The sequence below is a fragment of the Balaenoptera ricei genome, chromosome 19, assembly GCF_028023285.1.
Source record: "Balaenoptera ricei isolate mBalRic1 chromosome 19, mBalRic1.hap2, whole genome shotgun sequence".
Classification (NCBI taxonomy): domain Eukaryota; kingdom Metazoa; phylum Chordata; class Mammalia; order Artiodactyla; family Balaenopteridae; genus Balaenoptera; species Balaenoptera ricei.
Genome location: NC_082657.1, coordinates 57,102,333 through 57,121,528, shown reverse-complemented (window position 1 = coordinate 57,121,528; position 19,196 = coordinate 57,102,333). Strand labels below are relative to the sequence as shown.

General features: G+C 57.4%; 1 protein-coding gene across 2 annotated transcripts in view; it reads right to left on the bottom strand.

Annotated features, from left to right (window-relative positions):
• Positions 1-19,196, bottom strand: part of CMIP (c-Maf inducing protein) — a 236,668-nt gene that overhangs the window by 6,029 nt on the left and 211,443 nt on the right. For both annotated transcript variants that reach the window (XM_059904977.1, XM_059904978.1), the window contains 7 exons: positions 17,246-17,599; positions 8,708-8,773; positions 7,368-7,394; positions 7,019-7,067; positions 4,367-4,474; positions 1,616-1,732; positions 86-226 (listed from right to left, as the gene is read on the bottom strand). In XM_059904977.1, the coding sequence (XP_059760960.1) occupies positions 86-226; positions 1,616-1,732; positions 4,367-4,474; positions 7,019-7,067; positions 7,368-7,394; positions 8,708-8,773; positions 17,246-17,599 (862 nt within the window). The remainder of the gene's footprint in view (positions 1-85; positions 227-1,615; positions 1,733-4,366; positions 4,475-7,018; positions 7,068-7,367; positions 7,395-8,707; positions 8,774-17,245; positions 17,600-19,196) is intronic.

Below are 19,196 nucleotides of genomic sequence, written 5' to 3'. Positions count from 1 at the left end.
GCTCTGCCCTGCTCACTGCAGCCACGCTCTCGCTGCCGGGCAGCGGAGCCCCGGGGCCAGGCCGGGCCGCCGGGCGTGCACTCACCAGCTCCTTCAGCTCCCGCTGCCGGTCGCACAGCTGCTCATACATGCGCTTCCCCACGCCCGTGCTCTCCAGGGTCGAGATGATCTGCAGCTGCGTGTCGTTGTTGTCGATGATGTTGTACTCCAGCATCAAGCACAGGATCTGCCGAGAGCCGGGAGGCGGGTTACCGCCAGCCCGAGACTCTGGGCGGGGCTGGTCCTCGAAGGCGCGGAGGCCTGAACCCTCAGCCTGTCCCAAGAGCCCCCCTCACGCCTGGGGAGGGGGCCAAGCTCGGCACACCCATACGCTCCCAGGTCCTGTTCTCTCCCCGCTCTCTGCACTTCCGGCTGTGCGATGCTGGGGGGATCGCCTGCCCCAGTGTCTCCTCTGTGTAACGGGAACATTAGTGCACACGCACTCAGCGCGTGGTAGCTCCTGGTTAACACTTGTGGGCACGATGCACGCCGGGCCCCTATGGCCTGGTAGAGCCCGAAAGACAAGACACCTCTTTCTATCCCTTGCTTTTCCACGGAAAGCTCTGGGAGTCAAATTCTTTGATGCGCTCCCTGCTGAGAGGTGAAGTCTAATTCTCATCCCCTTGACTATGGGCCCGGCCTCGGTGACTCACTTCCTTTTTTTAATTAAAAAAAAAAAAATATATATATATATATATATATATATATGTATTTATTTATTTGACTGCACTGGGTCTTAGTTGCGGCATGTGGGATCTAGTTCCCTGACCAGGGATCGAACCCATGCCCCCTGCATTGGGAGCGTGGAGTCTTAACCACTGGACCACCAGGGAAGTCCCGGGGACCGACTTCTAATGGCCAGAAAGTGGCAGAAGTGATGCTGCCTCACTTCTGAGGCTGAGTCAGGAAAAGAGATTTAGCTTCTGCCAGGTCTCTTTGGACAGTGGCTCTGGAAGCCCCAGGCTTCTGGGGACGTTGGGGGAGACAGAGGTGACATGAGTGCCCGGGGCTGATGTGTGCTCCTTGGCGAGTGGGAAGGCTACGACCAAGGCTGCCGTGTGGACGGCGGCCTGGCAGCCCCAGCTGCTCCAGCCTCCGCTGGTCGAGTCCCCTCGGGCCAGCGCCAGACGCGTGAGGGAAGCAGCCTTGGGAGGACCTAGCCCACCCCCATCTGACTGCGACCCCATGAGACACTCAGAGTGAGAAGTGGTCAGCTGAGTCCAGTCATCCCAAGACCCATGAGCAAATAAATGAGCATTATTGTTTGAAGCCCCCATTTGGGGGTGGTCTGTTCTGCAGCAACAGACAAATGGAACAGGAACCTGCCCAATCGATCCCCTTGGACCCACGTGGATCACAAGTGAAATTAAAATGAAATTAGCAGATGGTCTGATGAAGGTCTCCCGCTCCCGCTAAGCTCAGGAGGGCTGGGGCTGTGCCTGCCTCGTCCGCTGCTGTGTCCCCAGCTCTTGTAATAACTCGGGGCTCCTAGAAGCTCCTAGAAGGTGCTCCATCAACAAGGATGAAGTCCTGGGAGAGTCGGCAACCTTACCAGGGACTCGGGCCAGCTCCTTACCTCCACCATGGTCTGGTTCCCCCTCAGTGCCAGGAGCATGCAGGGTCCCAGCTTGTTTTCTGCCAGGGAGAGCAGGAATTTTTTGGTCTTGTAACAGGAGCCCATGAGGATGTGCACCTGTGAGGGGAGATGGGCCAGGTGAAGGGCAGTGACCGCCATGGGCTGTGGCCCGTGGTGCCTGCCTTCTGCATGCTACAAGGATCATGAGACCAGAAGACACTGATCAGACACACCCCACGCCCAGTCTGGACACTGCATCTGAAACGATCACCAGACTCTCCCCAGTGGATTAAAAGGACCCCTCCCTGACACCAGCTCCCATGTGGATGAACCTCGAGGGCATTGTGCTGCGTGAAGTAAGCCAGTCACAGAAGGACATATCCTGTAGGGTCCCACTCATGGGAGGGACCTAGGGTCAGACTACAGAGACAGAAAGGAGAAGCGGTGGTGGGGTGGGGTGTTGGGGCTGGGGGAGGGCGTGGGGAGCTACTGTTTATAGTGGGGACAGTTGCAGTTTGGGAAGATGATGTTGGATGAAGTTTGGAGATGGATGGTGGTGGTGACTGCAGAACACTGTCGATGCACTTGATGCTACAGAACTGTACACTTAAAAATGGTTCAGGTGGGCAGAAATTAACACAACATTGTAAATCAACTACACTTCGATAAAAATATTTTTAAAAATGGTTAAGGTGGTAAGATTTATGTTACATATGTTTTATCCCCGCTCCGTACACACACACACACAAAAGCCCCCTCTCCCGCCCGCCTCGGGACTCTGCTGACATCTGGCCCTCTGGGTCTTGGCACTGTCAAACCTGGCGGAAACTTCTCGGCAGCCCCTGCTTAGGGTGCACAGGCCCACCCCTCACACGCAGGGCAGGGAACAGTACAGAGCCCCGTCTCCCCTTCCCAAGCCCCCTGTGAGTCCCAAAGGTATTCTGAGTGATCGCCTGCCCCAGGAACCCAAGAACTGGCAAATTCTGCTCCATCTTGGGTTATCTGCAGGGAGGCCATTAAGAAAAGTGTGTTTCTTTCTGGTGCATCTGGAGATGGGTGCCCAAGGGCAAGGGTCCCCAACCAACAGCTGGGAGGCCCAAACACCTGGTTTGCTCTCCCCCTGACTTCACATTAGAGCAAATGCCCTTCTGTGGTTGGAAACGGCAGCCTAATCAAGGGGACCTCATCTGTGCCATGTGTCTCCACGGAAACGACGCATCACCATCCAGGGGCTGCCTGCTTCCTTCCCCACGTATATTCTTTTCTGCTCCATCACCAACAACTCTGGCATACAAATGCAATCTCTCAGGCTGGGGAGCTGCCAGCTCCCTGACTTCTCTCTCTCACAGTCCCCGCACCAAAGGGTGGGGGTGGGGGGACCACGGGGCATTGCCATGGTGAAGCTGTGACATCAGAGCAGAGAAGCCTGTGAGAGGTGGTGCAGGCAGGCAAGGCCAGCATTTCCAGGACACACAGGGCACTCAAAGGGGACACGTCAGGCAGCAGGCGAGGAGTGGAGAGCAAGTGCGTAAGGAAAGGAACCTAAAAATAAGCCCCTTTCCAGAGAGGATCCAGAGGCAGTGCTGGGGTCTGTCGTCACTGCGCAAACGCTGCCAAGTTCGCTGCGGAGAGCGTTGTGAGCTGCTCACCCCACTGAACCGGCTGCCCAGTAGGGATGAGAATAACCACACCCGTCACTTCTGCGCACTCACTGTGCGCTAGGCCCTGGCCCGGTGCCTCGCATATATTATCACAGGCAATCACCATGGTAATCCCGAGACGCCAGGACTACACTCCCCGTTTCACAGACGAGGAAACCAAAGCCCCGAGAGGCAAGTTACTGATCCGAGGTCATCAGGCTAGCGTGTAGCAGGGCTGCAACCTTAGCCATGGCTGGCCTAGGCTTGCGCCTTCTCAAGCTCTGGAACATGAGTGACTGTGGAACGGAGTTGGTTTGGTCAGCAAGTGGGCTAGGTGAGGTTGCCGGCCGCCTAGAGGAGCATCTGCCCTGGGGAAGGGGCATCTGTGCCTCCTTTCACAAGATGGACACTCTTTGCTACTGGAAGAAAGGCCGGCTCTGGACAGCGTGGGCCTGGCCGAGGGAGGAACTTGGAGGCCGGAGGCCTGTGTGACCTCGGGCAAGCCACTGCACCTCTCTGTGCCTGTTTCCACACAGAGGTAGAGTTAAGGGATAGGGCTGCCATGAAGATTAAGAAAGATCGAGCGTGTGAGGTGTCGGTCCCAGTGCACAAGGAAAGTATCAGGAGTCACCAAGGACGCGGTTATTGGTCTGGTGATCTCAGATCCCTCATCTCCAAGGTGGGCCGGTCATCCTGACCTTGGCGTATCGGGGCAAGGATCAGATCAGCTGGCGGATGGATCTGCAGCGCCTTCTAGGATACCTGTGCCCATTACGCGCTCGGTCCCTTGAACAAAGCAATGCGCTACAGTGAACCCGGTGAGCTTGGGCAGTTAACACCTGTAACGTCTGGAAGATGGGGTAGTAGGAAGTGTCCCTCCTCACGTTGCTGGGGGAGCCTTTGGCTCGGTGCCTGCTCAGGTAAGAGATGAGGAAGTGACCCTTGTGGCCGGCGTCACCATCACCATCTTCGTCACCAGCATCCTTTCCGCCTGGGAATTCCAGGGCTGGCCCCGGCGGGCTCGGGGGGCGGCTCTCTCACTGGTCAGGGGCGGGGAAGCCAGTGTGCCCGCCCTCGGCCCCGGTCACTCCCACCCCCGCCCCTCACGTACCATGCTGGCGAACAGCTCCCCGTCATCGTCGCAGGCCACCCCTCCGGGGCTGTAGAGCTGAAACCAGCCGTCCTTGCCGGCTCGCACGCTCAGCAGGCACGAGTGGACCTGCCGCAGGGGGAGAGCGCTTGGTCAGCCCCTGCAGACCCACGACGACGGTGGTCCACGATCCACACACGCAAACGGCAAAGGCCCAGGCAAGTCCCACAGTTAAGGAACTGGTTTAACTTAGTTTAGTCCAGACCCGCCCAGCCTTCTACTAAATTCCACGGAAGGCCTTTTGGGAAAAACTCTGATATCCATAAACAGGGGAACTCCAGCTCCTCGGGATGCAGGGCCAGGCCCTGGCTTGTTTAGTTGCCCTGAATAAAGCAAGTCTGTGGCCAAGCTGGGGTAGAGAGGCGCAAAGGGACCTCTGTGCCGCTTTCTCCTGCGCCTTTGATGGGGGCATTTTTTTCTCCTTTCTCTGTCTGGGTCTCTGTCTCCCTCTCTGTGTCTCCAATTCCTCTCTCAGCTCTCCTTTCTCTCTGAATGTCTGCCCCACTCCCTCACTTTTGGGGCGTTTGCCCCTCCACCTCTGGGGGTCTGCCTGCTTCCCTACTTCACCCTCATGGGTGCTGTCCCCCGGCTTTGCCTTTGTCCCGCCGATCTCTCTCTCTCTCTCTGGGACCCTGACATCCTCTCCTTAGGAGAAAGGGTCTCTGTCCAGAGTGGGGGGCAATTTCAGTGTCCAAAGCACAGCTCTCTCTGTGGCTCTCAGCTTCCTCCCCAGGGCTCCATGCGTCTGTGTGTGGATGGCGTGTGTGCGTGTGTGCAAACACGTGTACACACATGGGAGGAATTCCACATCCACCCCGGCCCCGCTGTAACTGCAGAGAGAGAGAGACCAAGGCCTTTGTTTCTCCTCTTCCTCCCCATCCTCAGAAGAAAGCTGAGACAAAAGTCCCATCATTTCCTTCAGGAGTGAAGGACGAGCTTCTGCCAAGAGTCACTTACTCACAGATATTCAGTTGATCACAACCCACACACAAGTAAACAGAAAGCAGGGGCGGCAGGGCTTTGACTTTTCCCTCTGAGTTGGAAGACTATCGGACGTTAACTTAGCTACTTCAAAGAAACAAGGAATCTAGAGTATGAAACTCTATTCAACAGATACAGCAAATAATTTATAAGAAAACAACTATGGCTCCATCTGGGAGGGAGAAGGTGGGAGGGGAGAGGAATGAGGAGGAGAGGGGAGAGGGGAAGAGAACCCGGAGAGGAAATCAGAGGAGGAGGCGGGCGGAAGCGGGAGGCAAGGCTGGCAAGAGGGGCCTGCTGGGGGGCCGTGTCCTCAGCAGCCTCCTGGGTGTTACCCGGGCTGGGAAATTTCCCTCCTGGCACTTGGCACTGCTGCTCTGCTCTGGGATGCAGCTGGTACCACTTTTATTCATCAACTTCAAAGTCCGTGTCTGAAATGAAGCCTCACTTTCCAGGGGAATTCTGAGACTCTGCCTTCACGCACGGCGAGGGATGGCTCAGGTTTAAGAAGAATGGAGACCCATCGCTGGTACCCAGACGTTTAAAAGCTCCCTGTCTACGGCTTCTGCCTGAGGATCGCTTTTGGAGTCAGGTGTAGAATCATGGTGTTTTAGAACTAGATCCTTCTAGATCCTTCTCGAACCAGGCTTTATAGTGTGGCCTCTTTAGAATATACTCTGGCTCCACCGAGAATAACTCCCTCCCTCATCCTCCGGCTCTGCCAGGGGTGCACGTGTCCACCTCTGTCGCTGCCTGGGAACCAGACCCCTCATGCCCCAGGCTCCGTGTGCACAGAGAAGGGGCCTGAGTGCCTCAGGGCAGCCCCGCCTGGCCCACTGTGCACGCTGCAGGGCTGGTTCCTGCACTGGCCCTGGAGCCTAACTCCCTGGGTGAGGATCCTGCCTCGGCCAATGTACCAGTTGTGTGATCTTGGGCACGTAACCCCAGTTTTCTCAACTCTAAAAGGAGGATAGTTCTAATGTAAAATGGGGATGATGGCAGCACCTAGTCATAGGGTTGCTGTGAGGATTAAATGAGAAAACGCCTGTGCCTGACACAGCGTGAGCACCCAGTGAAGGCTGTGGTTGTCGTTACGGTGATGCAATGGGAGAACGGCTGTGGCGGGTTCCCAGCCCGCTCTGAGTCCCTGTTCACACACAGGGGCTCTGGGACGGAAGGATGCCCTCTCCCTGAAGCCCAGCTGTTGGAGGGGCAGAACGGCCCCTCGGGGAGGCCCTAGGCCACCATGCCCGGGAAATAAAACCCGGCTCAGATCCCAGCTCAGACATCTTCCCTGGCCCGCTGATACTCAGAACGGCAGGACCAGAGAGGATGAGCCGTATCTCAGAGCCGGTTAGGAGCCCCGGTGCCAGCCTGGCCCTAAATCATGGCCCGTGCCCTAAGGAGAAACAGCTGGTGGGAAACACCGCTGGTGAGCCTCAGTTTACAGTAAAACACTGACATCACGGGCCAGGCTTGGACACTTGGGTCGGGGGCTGTGTTCATGCACAAGGCAGAGGAGCCCTTGTAAACCGTTATGGATGCCCGTGGGGGACAAGGGGGCCCTGGCAGAGCCACACGCGCCCTGCTGCAGCCTGGACCGTGTGCCCGCGAGGGAGAGGGGGGCCTCACCTCTTGTCGCGGGTCTTCGGCGAACCTCTGAATCACGTACTTCAGTTCCCTGAAAGAGATGGGGTGGGGGCAGAGTCATGCCCAGGGTCCTGGCTGGGGCGGGCCAGGATGGGGGGCTGAGGACAGAGCTGGGGAGGGGCGGGGCACCGGCTGTGCTGGCGGGATCAGGAGACGCCTGGACGGGCCTGGACACACGTCTCGGGAGAACTTCTGGGAGGAGCCATCCTTGCCTCCCAGAATGCACGTGATGAGGACGGGCCGGAAGGAGGGCTGGCTGCTGGGGGACGCCCGCAGGACAGAGGACACTCGTCCCGGAAGAAGGTAACAAGGGCGTTGCCCAAATACTCACTTGGTGAACTTCTCGTGTGCGAGAGCTCTGGAACAGAAACAAAGGGAAAACCGCAGTGAGCAGGGCGTTCGCAACAGCACAGGGACCCAGGGTCCTTCCTCTGGGGGCGGCAGGCTTTCTGCCTGATTCCAAGAACGAAGAGGAAGTTGAGCATGAAACACCGACATCGTGTCCCCACTCGACATGACATGGATCACAGGAACGGGAACGGCTGAGCTCCCCAGGCCCCTGCTTACTCGAAAAGGAGGGTAATTCTAAAGGAAAATGGGGATGATGGTAGCCCCCAGTCGTGAGTACCAGTCTCCAGAGTAAGCAGGAGCGGCGCTCTGCGGGGTGCACGTGAGCACGTCCGCACGCGGGCACCAGGGACCCAGGTGTGCTTGTGAATTGTTCCACCATTAAGGCACGGCCGCGCTAATTACCGCCACTCATCGGAGCGGCCACCGGGGACCCCTCTCCGGGCGAGTCGCCTCATGGGCCCACCGTCAGGCGTATCCCCGGAGCTGTGGGAACAGTGACTGCAGCCAATGACGCCACTGCTCTCAGGAGTCGGATTTCTCCAGTCTCAAATCCTGGGGGCTCCGGGGACCAGCCGGGCCGGCAAACGGGGTAATTACTGAGTGTAATGCCCCCTCGGAGAGCCGCATTTCATAAATACAGGCTTGTTAGTCAGCTCTGGAGAGAGCCCGGGGCTGCCTCCTGGGGCCTGGCTTCTTCACAGCTATCAAAACAGGCCTGCAGGCATTTTAGGGCCTGGTTATTTAGACAAAGCCTTCTCCGCAGGCCATTATCCACCAGAGAGTTCTCTCCCTATTTTCCTGTGATAAATTCGATACTGGGATAAGGGCCGCAGGAGAGACGGAAGGGTCCGTCCCTGGCCCAGCTCACTGCGGAGGGTGAGCTAATCATCGTAACGGGTAGACTAAGGGAGCTTTCAGCATATGGCCGCGCAGCACACAAAGCCATTCCACACGCATCATGTTTGGATTTCTACCCTGGCCCTTGGAGACGGGAGAGGCAGGTTTTCCTACGCCCATCTGACGCACAATAAACACCGCTGACGTGACCGCGTGGGGGCTGGTGCGGAGGGCTTTGTATTCTTAGCTCAGTGAAGCCATCTAGCCGTGCAATCAGGTGATTTTCCCATTTTTGGGGGTGGCAGTGAGCCTCCTCGGGGTCCCACAGCTGAGGACCAACACCTCCATCTCCATCTCCCGCTGTCGTCTGTGGCGTCCCCCGGTGCGTCCCGTGACCTGATCGGTCCCCCTGCTAAGGCCGGGGTGGACGGCGGAGGTTGTCCTTTCAGGCCGGAGGGTGCTGGGGACGTGTGTGGGACTTACTCTTTGGGGAATGGAATGGGCTGAAGCAAGCTGGCCAGAGACGGTCTCCAGTCGTCATAGTCCGACCTGGAACGAGAGGGGATGACGGTCAGGGCTGGTCTAGACAAGGGGAGGTTAATGGTGTGTTATCACACAGGGTCAAAGACGGGGCGAGAGTCTGGCAGAGACCACGTGGCACCGACTCTGCTCTGGTCACCTCGGCTCCCAGGGGACCCGAGGCACAAGCAGCAGGTGTCTGCAGCGTGGCCGCGAGGCCTGATAAGCCTCTCCGGAGACTGCCCTGTGGCCGCCGAAGGGGCTAGTCACCCAGCTCCCCGGGTTCCTCCTCCTCGCCACCACACCCAGGTTCCCAGACCCTCGTTCCTTCTATCTTCCAGAGCATGGAGGGCTGTCATGGGCTGAAACGTGTCCCCCTCAGATTCATACGTTGAAGTCCTAACCCCAGGACCTGAGCCCAGGAAGAGGTGACCAAGGTAAAATGAGGTCATTAGGGTGGGTCCCAATCCAACCTGACTGGTGTCCTCATAAGTGGAGATTAGGACACAGACACACACACAGGGATGACCACCTATAAGCCAAGCAGAGAGGCCTCAGACAAAACCAACACTACCCACACCTTGATTTCAGAGTTCCAGCCTCCAGAACTGAGAGGCTGTGAGAAAATACATTTCTGTTGTTTAAGCCCCTTGGTCTGTGCTGGAACCTGGCCTAAGCAGAGGACGGCCCCAGACCCCAGACCTAATTTGCGGTCCTATGGGCCCGGGGCTCCCTGATGTACAGAATTTGCTGTTTTTTGTTTTGTTTTGTTTTGTTGGCACAGCTGTGCGGCTTGTGCGATCTTAGTTCCCCAACCAGGGATCGAACCTGTGCCCCTGCGGTGGAAGCGTGTAGTCCTAACCACTGGACCACCAGGGAAGTCCCAGAATTCGCTGTTTTTCAACCTTCTTTTCATTCAGTTGGACCCCTCTGCCCCCTGCCGCCCCAAGGAGCTTTCTCAACAGTTTCCCTCATTGCTCTCTCAGTACACTATATCTATTAACATGCTGTATGTCTGTCTATAATTTATTCCAGAAAAGAGGAAGATCTTCTCACCCCCCAGAACAAATAATTCGCCCTCACCAACAATGCACAGTTTAGATAACCCCGGGAACTGTTCCCACCCCTCCTTCCTCCAAATAAAGTGATGATAAAGTGGCAGCCTTAAGAATCCAGCTCACACCCTGGAGTGTTCCGAGGAAAGATGCAAATGCCGGACACACAGAAAAGAATTCCCAGAAAAGCCTGCTGGCCCGAGATAAGTTCTAACAGTGGTACCAGCTGAGGGTTGCTAAGCACTTACCAGGCCGGGCAGTGGGCACAGCCCGGCTCACTTAGTCCTCAGAACAGGCACTTGAGGACAAGAGTATCGCACCTGCCCTACAGGTGAGAAAGCAAGGCCCCTAGTGCCTCCTGAATTCAAGCAGCTAGGACGCTCAGAGCCAGGATTCACAGCCAGGTCCTCGGACTCCAGTGCCCGAGGCTGGGTGTGTGCTTTATGCTGCCCATGGGTGGCTGGGCACAGGGAGCCCAAATCAGGACGTGGAGACCCTTTTCGACCTCATGCCTGCGGTCATTGATTTTTGCAGCTGACTTGTCTTTCCTCTAAACCCCTTCCTTCTTTCCCTCCCACCTGTCACTGACTGACTTATAGTTTCCAGAAAAATCTAAAAGCAATAGGAGCAAACACTGTAGACAGCACCCGTCTCGAGCCAGGGGCTCTTCCAGGTACACACATGGATCAGCCCCTGTGTTCCTCCCAGAGACCTGGTGAGCTGGATGCACCTGCCATCCCCATTCTACAGGCAAGAAAACTGAGTCTCGGTGAAGACAGGCACTGGCCCAAGGTCACACAGTCGGTAAGAGCTGGGGTTTGACCCCGGGAGCCTGGCTCTCGTGTCTGTGCTCCTACCCACCGAACAACACATCTCGTGGCCCCTGTTTCCACCTGCAGAGGCAGGCCTGTTCCCTCTCTCAAAAAGGGCATGTACTCGTTTTTCTTTTGCTTTAAAAAAATATGTTCAGGGCTTCCCTGGAGGCGCAGTCGTTGAGACTCTGCCTACCAATGCAGGGGACATGGGTTCAAGCCCTGGTCTGGGAAGATCTCACATGCCGCGGAGCAACTGGGCCCGTGAGCCACGACTACTGAGCCTGCGCGTCTGGAGCCTGTGCTCCACAGCAAGAGAGGCCGCGATAGTGAGAGGCCCGCGCACCACGATGAAGAGTGGCCCCCGCTTGCCACAACTAGAGAAAGCCCTCGCACAGAAACGAAGACCCAACACAGCCATAGATAAATAAATAAATAAATTTAAAAAAAATATATATATATATGTTCAATGTAGAAATGCCATTAAATACAGGAATCTCTACGGAGTGTCTAAATCACCCACAATCAGAGTGGGTGTCAGACGAGCTGTGGCCGTGCCTGGTGTGCAGGCACCTGCTGGGCTCCCGGACAGACACAGCCCGGCCCACGGCTCACTCCGGAGGAAGGGGACGTGATCAATGAACTGCGTGTGTCACTGGGTCCAGGTGCTAAGCTCAGTGGGAGGTTGGGGCAGGGGTCTAGGTGAAAGCGTCTCCCCAGCCTGGAGCTCGGCCTCCTGAAGGCCCTGTCATGGCAGCTCACGCAGGACCAGGGGGAGGATGCAGGGGTGAAGGAAGAGGAAGAGGCAGACAGACTTCTTTCCCGGCCTGGGCCCTGCCCAGCTCCAAGTCTGCAGTTGGCTCCTGGACTTGCTCCAAATGTCCGGTCTGAGCATTTTAGGGTACATGGTGGGTGTGTTGGGCAGAGACTGGGAAGCTAGGAGCCCGGGGCCTGGCCAGGCCCCAGGGACGGGCGTGGGATCCCCGTGGCCAGCAGAGCGCCTGTCAGGAGCATCCTGAGAGCAGCGCTGGCCTCAGGGCTGGCAGGCCAGGCTGACCTGGGGTGGAAGGGAGAGCCACAGGCCGGGCTGTGAGAGGCCTGAGCCCACCTGCAGGAAGGACAGGATAGCCAGGCCTTCCTGGGCTCAGGGAGGAAGGGGAGAGTGAACCAGGTGCCTGAAGCATCCTGAGGGCCTCTGACGGGCCTCAGGTGTCAAGCAGCACACGTTTAATCCTATAACCCCCACTTACAGATGAGAAATGGAGGCCCAGAGAGGTCAGGACACCTGCTGAAGATCACAGAGCTCATGAGGGGAGAAGCTGGACTTGAACGAGGCTCCGTGAGCAGGAAATCCAGCCGTCTGGCCTCGCGCTGCTCTCCACGAGCGGTTTAGAGCCTACATGGCTGAGGACTTCCTTTCTCTTGCTTGGGGGTGGCGGGGCGGGGGGGCGGCGTAAGTAACACCAGAGACAAGCTGGGCCGGTGAGGGGTGGACGTGGGAAATGAGGGCAGGGTGGTTCCGAGAATTTGGGGCGGCCGCCTTGGCCCGGCAGAGACAATGCACACTTGGTAGAACTGTAACCCAGCTTGACAGATGCTGTTAAACCAGAGCTCTGAGCTGTCCCGTGGACAAGGTGCTTCCTCCAAGCAGACCATTTCCCCCGATTTCACGGAATCTTCTGCACGGCATGGGGAGAACACACCAGCCTGAGGGCACGGGGGCCAAGCAAGCCTCTGAGAAGCCGAAGCCCCCAGCACACGGGTCTGCGACAGGCAGGCCTGGCCCTGACGTCTGTGTGCTCGCAGCGCCCAACCTGAACCCTGGCTCTGTCGCGGCCACAGCCTGGAGAATGCCGTGTGAGGCTCCCTGGGGTGGGGTGCTGGTGGGGTCCTCAAAGGGGCCCCTGGGGGTGAGCTAGGGCAGAGCGAGGCCTGGGAGACCAAGGGGAGGTCCATGGCCTTTCTAGAAGACCACGAGCGAGGCACCTAAGGCAGCCCAGGGCGCCAGAAGGGTGTGTCAGGGACACAGCTCATTCTGCTTTGCTCCTGCCATCACACGTACAAGTATCTGCTCCCTCAAAAGGCAACTAGCTGGCCCAGGGATTAAAATCCAAGGTGAGAAATGAGTGGCCTTCATCTCTGAAGCTGGGGACCTGGGCAAACCCCCCTTCTCTGCCTCTTCATCCCACCAGGGACCTTCCAGGGCTGTAGGCAGATCCACTGGCCTCAAATGCTCCAGGGAGTGTCTGGGTTCTACAGAGTGGCCACAAGCCCCAGGAATCTGCATCTGAAATTTTCCAAACTGATCAGTCCACATACAAGAATACATACACTATACATACACATACATACGTGTATTTCTGCCGCTCTGCAGACCTCATCTAAAACCCTCGCCGGAAGCCCGAGCACGGAGATGCTGACCGTGGGGATGGGGGTACCTGTCCCTGCCGCAAGCCTGCAGGGTGCCAGGTGGTGCGGCGAACGTGTGGCACACACGAATTCACTGAATTCTCGAGGCAGCCCTGAGAGCCAGAACGCACTGACAGGCCTCACTATCCTTATTTCACAACTGGGAAACCGACGCCCAGAGAGGCGGACTCATTGTCCAAAATCATACAATCAGTTGAACGGTGGGGGGGAAGATTGGACCCCAGTCTGGCTGACATTCAACCAAGGAGGTGAGGTGGTCCTTCCACCCCCGCCCCCGCCCAGGGCGGCCCTGGGTGATACCTCCGGCGCCTGCCTTCTACATTCTAGTCACTATCATGCTTGCGGGTCACGAGGAAAACCCCAAGTCCATCTGCATTTTCCCTAAAGGCCCCGAGGGGTGAGGCGTCTTCCAGCTGACCTCCAGCCCATCGAGGCCTCTTTTAAAATCCATGTGTTTGCAATAGTAACAAGTAGCCAGATTCGAGCTGATCAGGAAACAGTGGATGTGCCCACCTCTCCCTCACGATGGCGGCTCTTTTCTCGTCCTGGACGGAAGGGCATCCCTTTGCCTGTGGCCACACGTGTGCCAGGAGATTCCCGCGCTCCATCCCACCGGGCAGGCAATGTCGCTGCTTTTAGAACTTGGTGCTACTCCGATTCAGAGGGACTGAGAGCAGGGGGCGTTGGGTCCCCAGCATTTAGCACAGAACCTGGCCCACCTGGGTGTGCAGTAAGTGTTTGATGAAAGAATGCATAAATAAGTGGGTAAACAAATGTGTGAACCGCACACACGTGCCCAGGAGGTTAAGAGCTGGAATCCGAACAACTACAGGCCAGACCTGCTCTGTCCAGCTCCCAAGTCCACATTCTTTCCATCGTACCACCCAGCTTGGGCCTCACAGGGTGATGATCTCAGAGTCAGCCTTGACCTGTGCTGGGAATAGTTTTCCTTTTTTGAGTCTCCAGGGAACGTTTTGCAGTTTACGTTACTTTCCAAAGGTGTTAAATTCTAACTATTTGAGGGCCCTCTGATGGGAACACAACTAATCAGGGCCCCTGCCCACTCTCTCGAGATGGAGCGGTGCCCGCCTGCTCCTGTGGACATGGTCTGCCAAGCTGGGCCCAGGTTCTAAGCATGGCTTCTTTGGCCCCCACAATGCACTGATAGGACCCCTCAATTCCAAATTAGAGCCTCTGTCCTTTCATTCTTTACACAGGACTCTCATCTGGGGAGCCGTCCTATTGATAACAGCAGTCCACTCTCACCAAGTCCTAAATTCTCCCAAGAGCCCCTCTGAGGAAGACACCCATTTTACAGATGAGAAAACTGAGGCCCAGAGAAGCCAAGAACACTGCCTGCAGTTACACAGCAGACTAAGTCCTATGGCCGCATTTCCTCAATTCTCAAATGCACGCTTCTTGGAAACTGAGTCTGCACTGAATGCCATATTCGTGTTTTTTGGGTTTTTTTTCCCCTCTCAAAGTGCTGTTATTAAATCGATGATGTGTCTTACTCCCAATGGTACCTTAAAATAGAGGAAACACAGTTGTAGTTAGAAAGTTTAGTAACTCCCATCTGCCTGGTGTCCATGCCTGCGAGATACCTGCTCTGTGCTGGGGCCCAAAGCCATGCCCTCTAATGGCTGGGGGCAGCTCAACTCAGAGAGGGTGGGTAACCAGCGCAAGGTCACAAGCTAACACTGACACCCCTGGGCCCTGAACCTGGCAGTCTGGCTCTGAATCTGTGCTTTTTCCAACGTATCATGCTTTGGAGCACTTTGAGCTGCTGCGGTTTTGCGGATTTGACACATGTGAGGCCCTCCAGTGGGCCAGTGACTCAAGCAGGCAGCAGAGTTAGAGAAGGAAAGCTGCTAGGGAAAGAAGTGATCAGGCCCAAATCGTGCTCTGCGCTCCCCCAAGGTGAAAAAGGCTTCTGGACGTATAAACCCTGCTTCGTGGAGACCTCCGGGTGGGGCGGGACCTGCTGCCCTGAGCAGTGGTCAGGAACACCGCCCAGCGCCCAGCAGGCAGCCTCTGACGGGCCCCCTGACCCCCACCCATGACCTGGCAGCTGGGCAATGCGGGCAGGCAGGAGGTCTGGAAGCAGATCAGGAAGAACAGAGTCCGCATTCATGAGCATGTTTATGAAGAAGGAAAAAAAATGTGTGTCAACTGCATGATGAAACTCAAACCCTTAGTGCTTAATGAGAAATATGAGTCAGGGCCCGAACTGGCAGAAGGTCTGGGAGTTCTAGGTGTTTGCAGAAAACAGCCGGAGTCAGGGGCCGCAGGAGGAGAGCCGGGCCCGGCCAGATGAGGAGGAGATGTGGGCCGCGGCTGGCCGGTCCCTTGGAGGGCTGACCGCCACCCTGGGAGAAAGCGGGGACTCCTCCAGCCTTAAAGAGACTGAGATGTGTTCTCGGAGATGCTCTCTGAGCAGAATTTTGAATCTGCTTTGGGTGGGGATATCGCTAATCGCGGTCGTGCCCTCAGCTGGCCTTGGCTGCCGGAACCACGGGAGGCCTCCCCCTCTCCTCTCCGGGGCCAAAGCAAGGGCAGAGGGAGAGTTTGGGGATGCTGCATCCAGAGTCACCTCCAAGCACGAGAAGCCACTGCGTAGCGTGTACGCCTGTGTGTGCACACACGTGCTCACCTCCACAGACACCACAGGCCTTGCTTGTAGGGCGTGAACAGGGGCACCCCTAGGCACCTCTCGTTCACCAGCTCACCAGGCAACCGGCGGGTAGCCCCCACCCTCCGGACCACGAGCGCACTCCGGGCAGCACCCCCTCCATGAGAGCAGAACGAACGCCGCAGAGACGAGCAACAACGACGCAGGGACTCAGTGTGACCCCAGTGACACCGACGACCCCAGGAGGCAGGCCCCCCAGATCGAGGGGCCCTGGTGCCCTGACATTAGATAAGCACCGGGCATCGGTCAGATGCAACCATGCCGTCATGCCCCCAGCCCCTCAGAAAAGCCCATCTGCCACCACCAACTGCGCCGGGCAATGCCCATCCCTGCAAGTGGCGTCAAGTCCTGTTCTGAAGGACAGAGCTGGTGGGAGCAAGTGGGGGAGGCATCTGCTGGGTTCTCCAGGCCCAGCTGGTCCACAGAACTGCAGAGCTCAGTGCGGGGCGGAAGGGAGTGGACAGCAAGGCCCCCCGCCTGGGGCTCAGCACCAGGAGCACATAGTCCGAGACGGGTCTGGGGTGTGAATGGTGGAACTGGAAAGTCCCTTGGGGGTCAAAGACTAAGACCCCCCTCCATTCTAGAGTCACACAACTGGGGCTCGGGGAGGGGCAGGCACGGCCCAAAGCACCCAGCTCAGAAGCACCACTCAGAGCAGACCTGGTCTCCCGGCTCCTGCTCAGAACTCCTCCCACCAGCCAGGCTCCCTCCCCCGCCCGGCGGATGAGGCCGCATGGGGGCAACTGCTGGAACTTGACGGCAAGTACACACCACACACGCGAAGCGTGCATGGGTCATGTGACACAGAAACACACCCACACGCTGGCTCATGGGCATATCCGCACACATACACAGAGAACATACACACACACTCCAGCTCTTGTGCACAAATGCTCATACCCACATGTTGCACTCAGAGCCACTCAGGCACAGAAGCAGCACAAGCACCCGGACACACCTACACTTGTGCACTTACACTCACAGGCACTCGAAACGCACATAGTGCCCCTATAGAGAAATCCACATCCCTCCCATATCCAACTCCTACATGTGGACACACAGACACACACGACACACAGAAACTCGGGCAATCACCCATATGCTGTTATGCCCTCATACACCCAAAGCCATTTACACTCACACAAGGACAATTACAGATTCAGAATGAGCCCACACCCTACACAACACGCAGAGGTGTCCACACACTCACAGACATACTCGGGCCCCGTGCGCTGAAGCACATCCTGGCAGGCGTACGCACTCACACATTCTCAAACTCATGGACACAGGTGTAGACGTCATGCTTGTGCCTATACCCTACACACGTGCCCAGATCCTCGAGCATACACGCACACACACAGCCCTGCATGCACACACCCCAGAACAAGTGCGCTCACACCCTACGTCTGCCTCCTGTGCACCCCCACTCAGCACGCCCACCCTTGCACGCCTCCGGCCAGCTGCAAGCCCCCGCCCCAACCCGAGGGCACCAGGCAGTCCAGGGGACACTCACAGCAGCTTGAGGATCTCCACGTAGCAGCCGAGCGTGCGGTCGGCCTGGGGGCCCAGCTCGATGCTCATGGTGCTGCAGGCGGGGCTGACCATGAGGCAGTCGATGAGGTTGGGCTCGCTGTCGTTGCCCACGCTGGCCGTCAGCGCCGGCTTGGCAGTGCTGGCGGGCTCCACCTCCACGTGGATCTCGCTGGAGGCCACGACCACCGACTTGAGCCGCGCCTCGGACAGCGTGGCTTCCTGAGACACCAGGTCCGGGCTGGGGTGCAGAAGGCGCAGGGGTAAGGTGGGCTTCCGGTCGCAGGGCTGCTGGCAGCCGTTGCGGATCTCCTTCAGGCTGGGGGAATTGTCGCGGCTGGGGGAGAGGCGGAGAGGGGCGTGAGTGCGCGCCCTGAGGGCGGGTCACACAAGCCGCGAGCTGCCATCTAGTGGGTGCTTCCAAGTGCCAGGCCGCACGCGGCTAAGTGTCCCCGGAACCCCAGGGCGGTGCGATAAGCAGGTGCTACTGGATCCCTCTCCACCGGCGAGGAGACAGGCTCCCTCAAGGCCTCCTGACAGGGAGAGGTGGGGACGGCATCCAAACCGGCTGCCTGTCATCGAGGCACGTGCTGTAGTCCCGGCACATAGCAGGCGGTCGACACCTTTGTGGAATGAACAAGTGATGTTAACCTCTACACAAGACCCATAAGGCCCCTGGCGTTCACCTCCACCAAGATGCCTTCCCTGGCCACCTTCCGGACACACCTATGAGACCTACTAGCGATTTTGCTTCCAGTTGCTTCCTCTGGTCTAACTGCCCCCCTCCCCCTAATGTCCTCGGGGCAAGGCCCAGGCGCCACCTCTGCTGCCCCATCCCTGCTGGGTGAGAAAGCTCAGCTTCTGCCCTCCGCCTGGGAACACCCTTCAAAGGGATCCCAAACCCCAAATACTAGTCCCCTGGAGTCTGCATGTGCCTCCTGTCTGCAGCACCCCACCACTCTGGGCTAACCCCCCACCCCGCCCCTTGCAGCATCTCCAACGCCTAGAGGAACGATGCTTGTGCAGGCGGTTAACAGGTGTTAGCTGAGGAAAGGGCGCTATGGCATCACTGAGGTCACATGTGTTTGGGAAATGCTGGGCCTCTTTATAGCAGGACTTGTCAGAGCTTTGAGTCTGGGTAAAGCGCCTCCTCACTGGGTGCTTCCAAACATTACGGGGAGGCACGTCAGGACAAAGGTAACTCCAGCAGTGGGCTTCCTTTGTTGGTGCCCCTGGGCTGGCACGGTGCTAAGTGCTATCACACAGACCACACAGACATTCTCAGATATCTCTGAATGGTAGGTATTACCGTCTCCACGTTACAGGTGAGGAAAGACGCTACCAGAGGTCAAATGACTACCCTGATGACATGGCTCATAAGTGGAGAGGACTGGGATTTGAAACCAGGTCTCTGACTGCATGTCCAAGATCCTGCATGATCCCATGCAGGTCCTCCTCCTCCACAAAGTCCTCCCTGATTTCTCCCACCCGCCGCTCTCACCCTTCCTGCCCCTGTGCCAGAACCTTCCACCCCTGGCTGGACACCAGTGTCCCTTGAGGCACTTCTAAACATCCTAATATCCCATTAGGTCGGAATCTCTAGGGTGGAGTCCGGACACCAGTCATGTTTAGGGCTCCCTGTGTGTGCAGTCACGGTTGAGCCCACTGTTCCAAGAGGCTCAGAGCACGATGATATGATCACAAACAGCTGCTCGTCCAGTCCTTCCCTAAATGGGCCACACACATGCGCCTGTGCTTCCAAAGAGACGCGCGTGCTTCTTGTGCACAAGGACTGGCTCAAGCACAGAACTCACCCCCAGTGTGCTCAGAGGGCCTGAATTTGTCCAGCACGTGCCACGAGCCAGGCCTGAGCTGAGCCCACCAAGGATGTTTGATAAATACACTTTAAGCTTTGCTGGGGAAAAACAAAACCC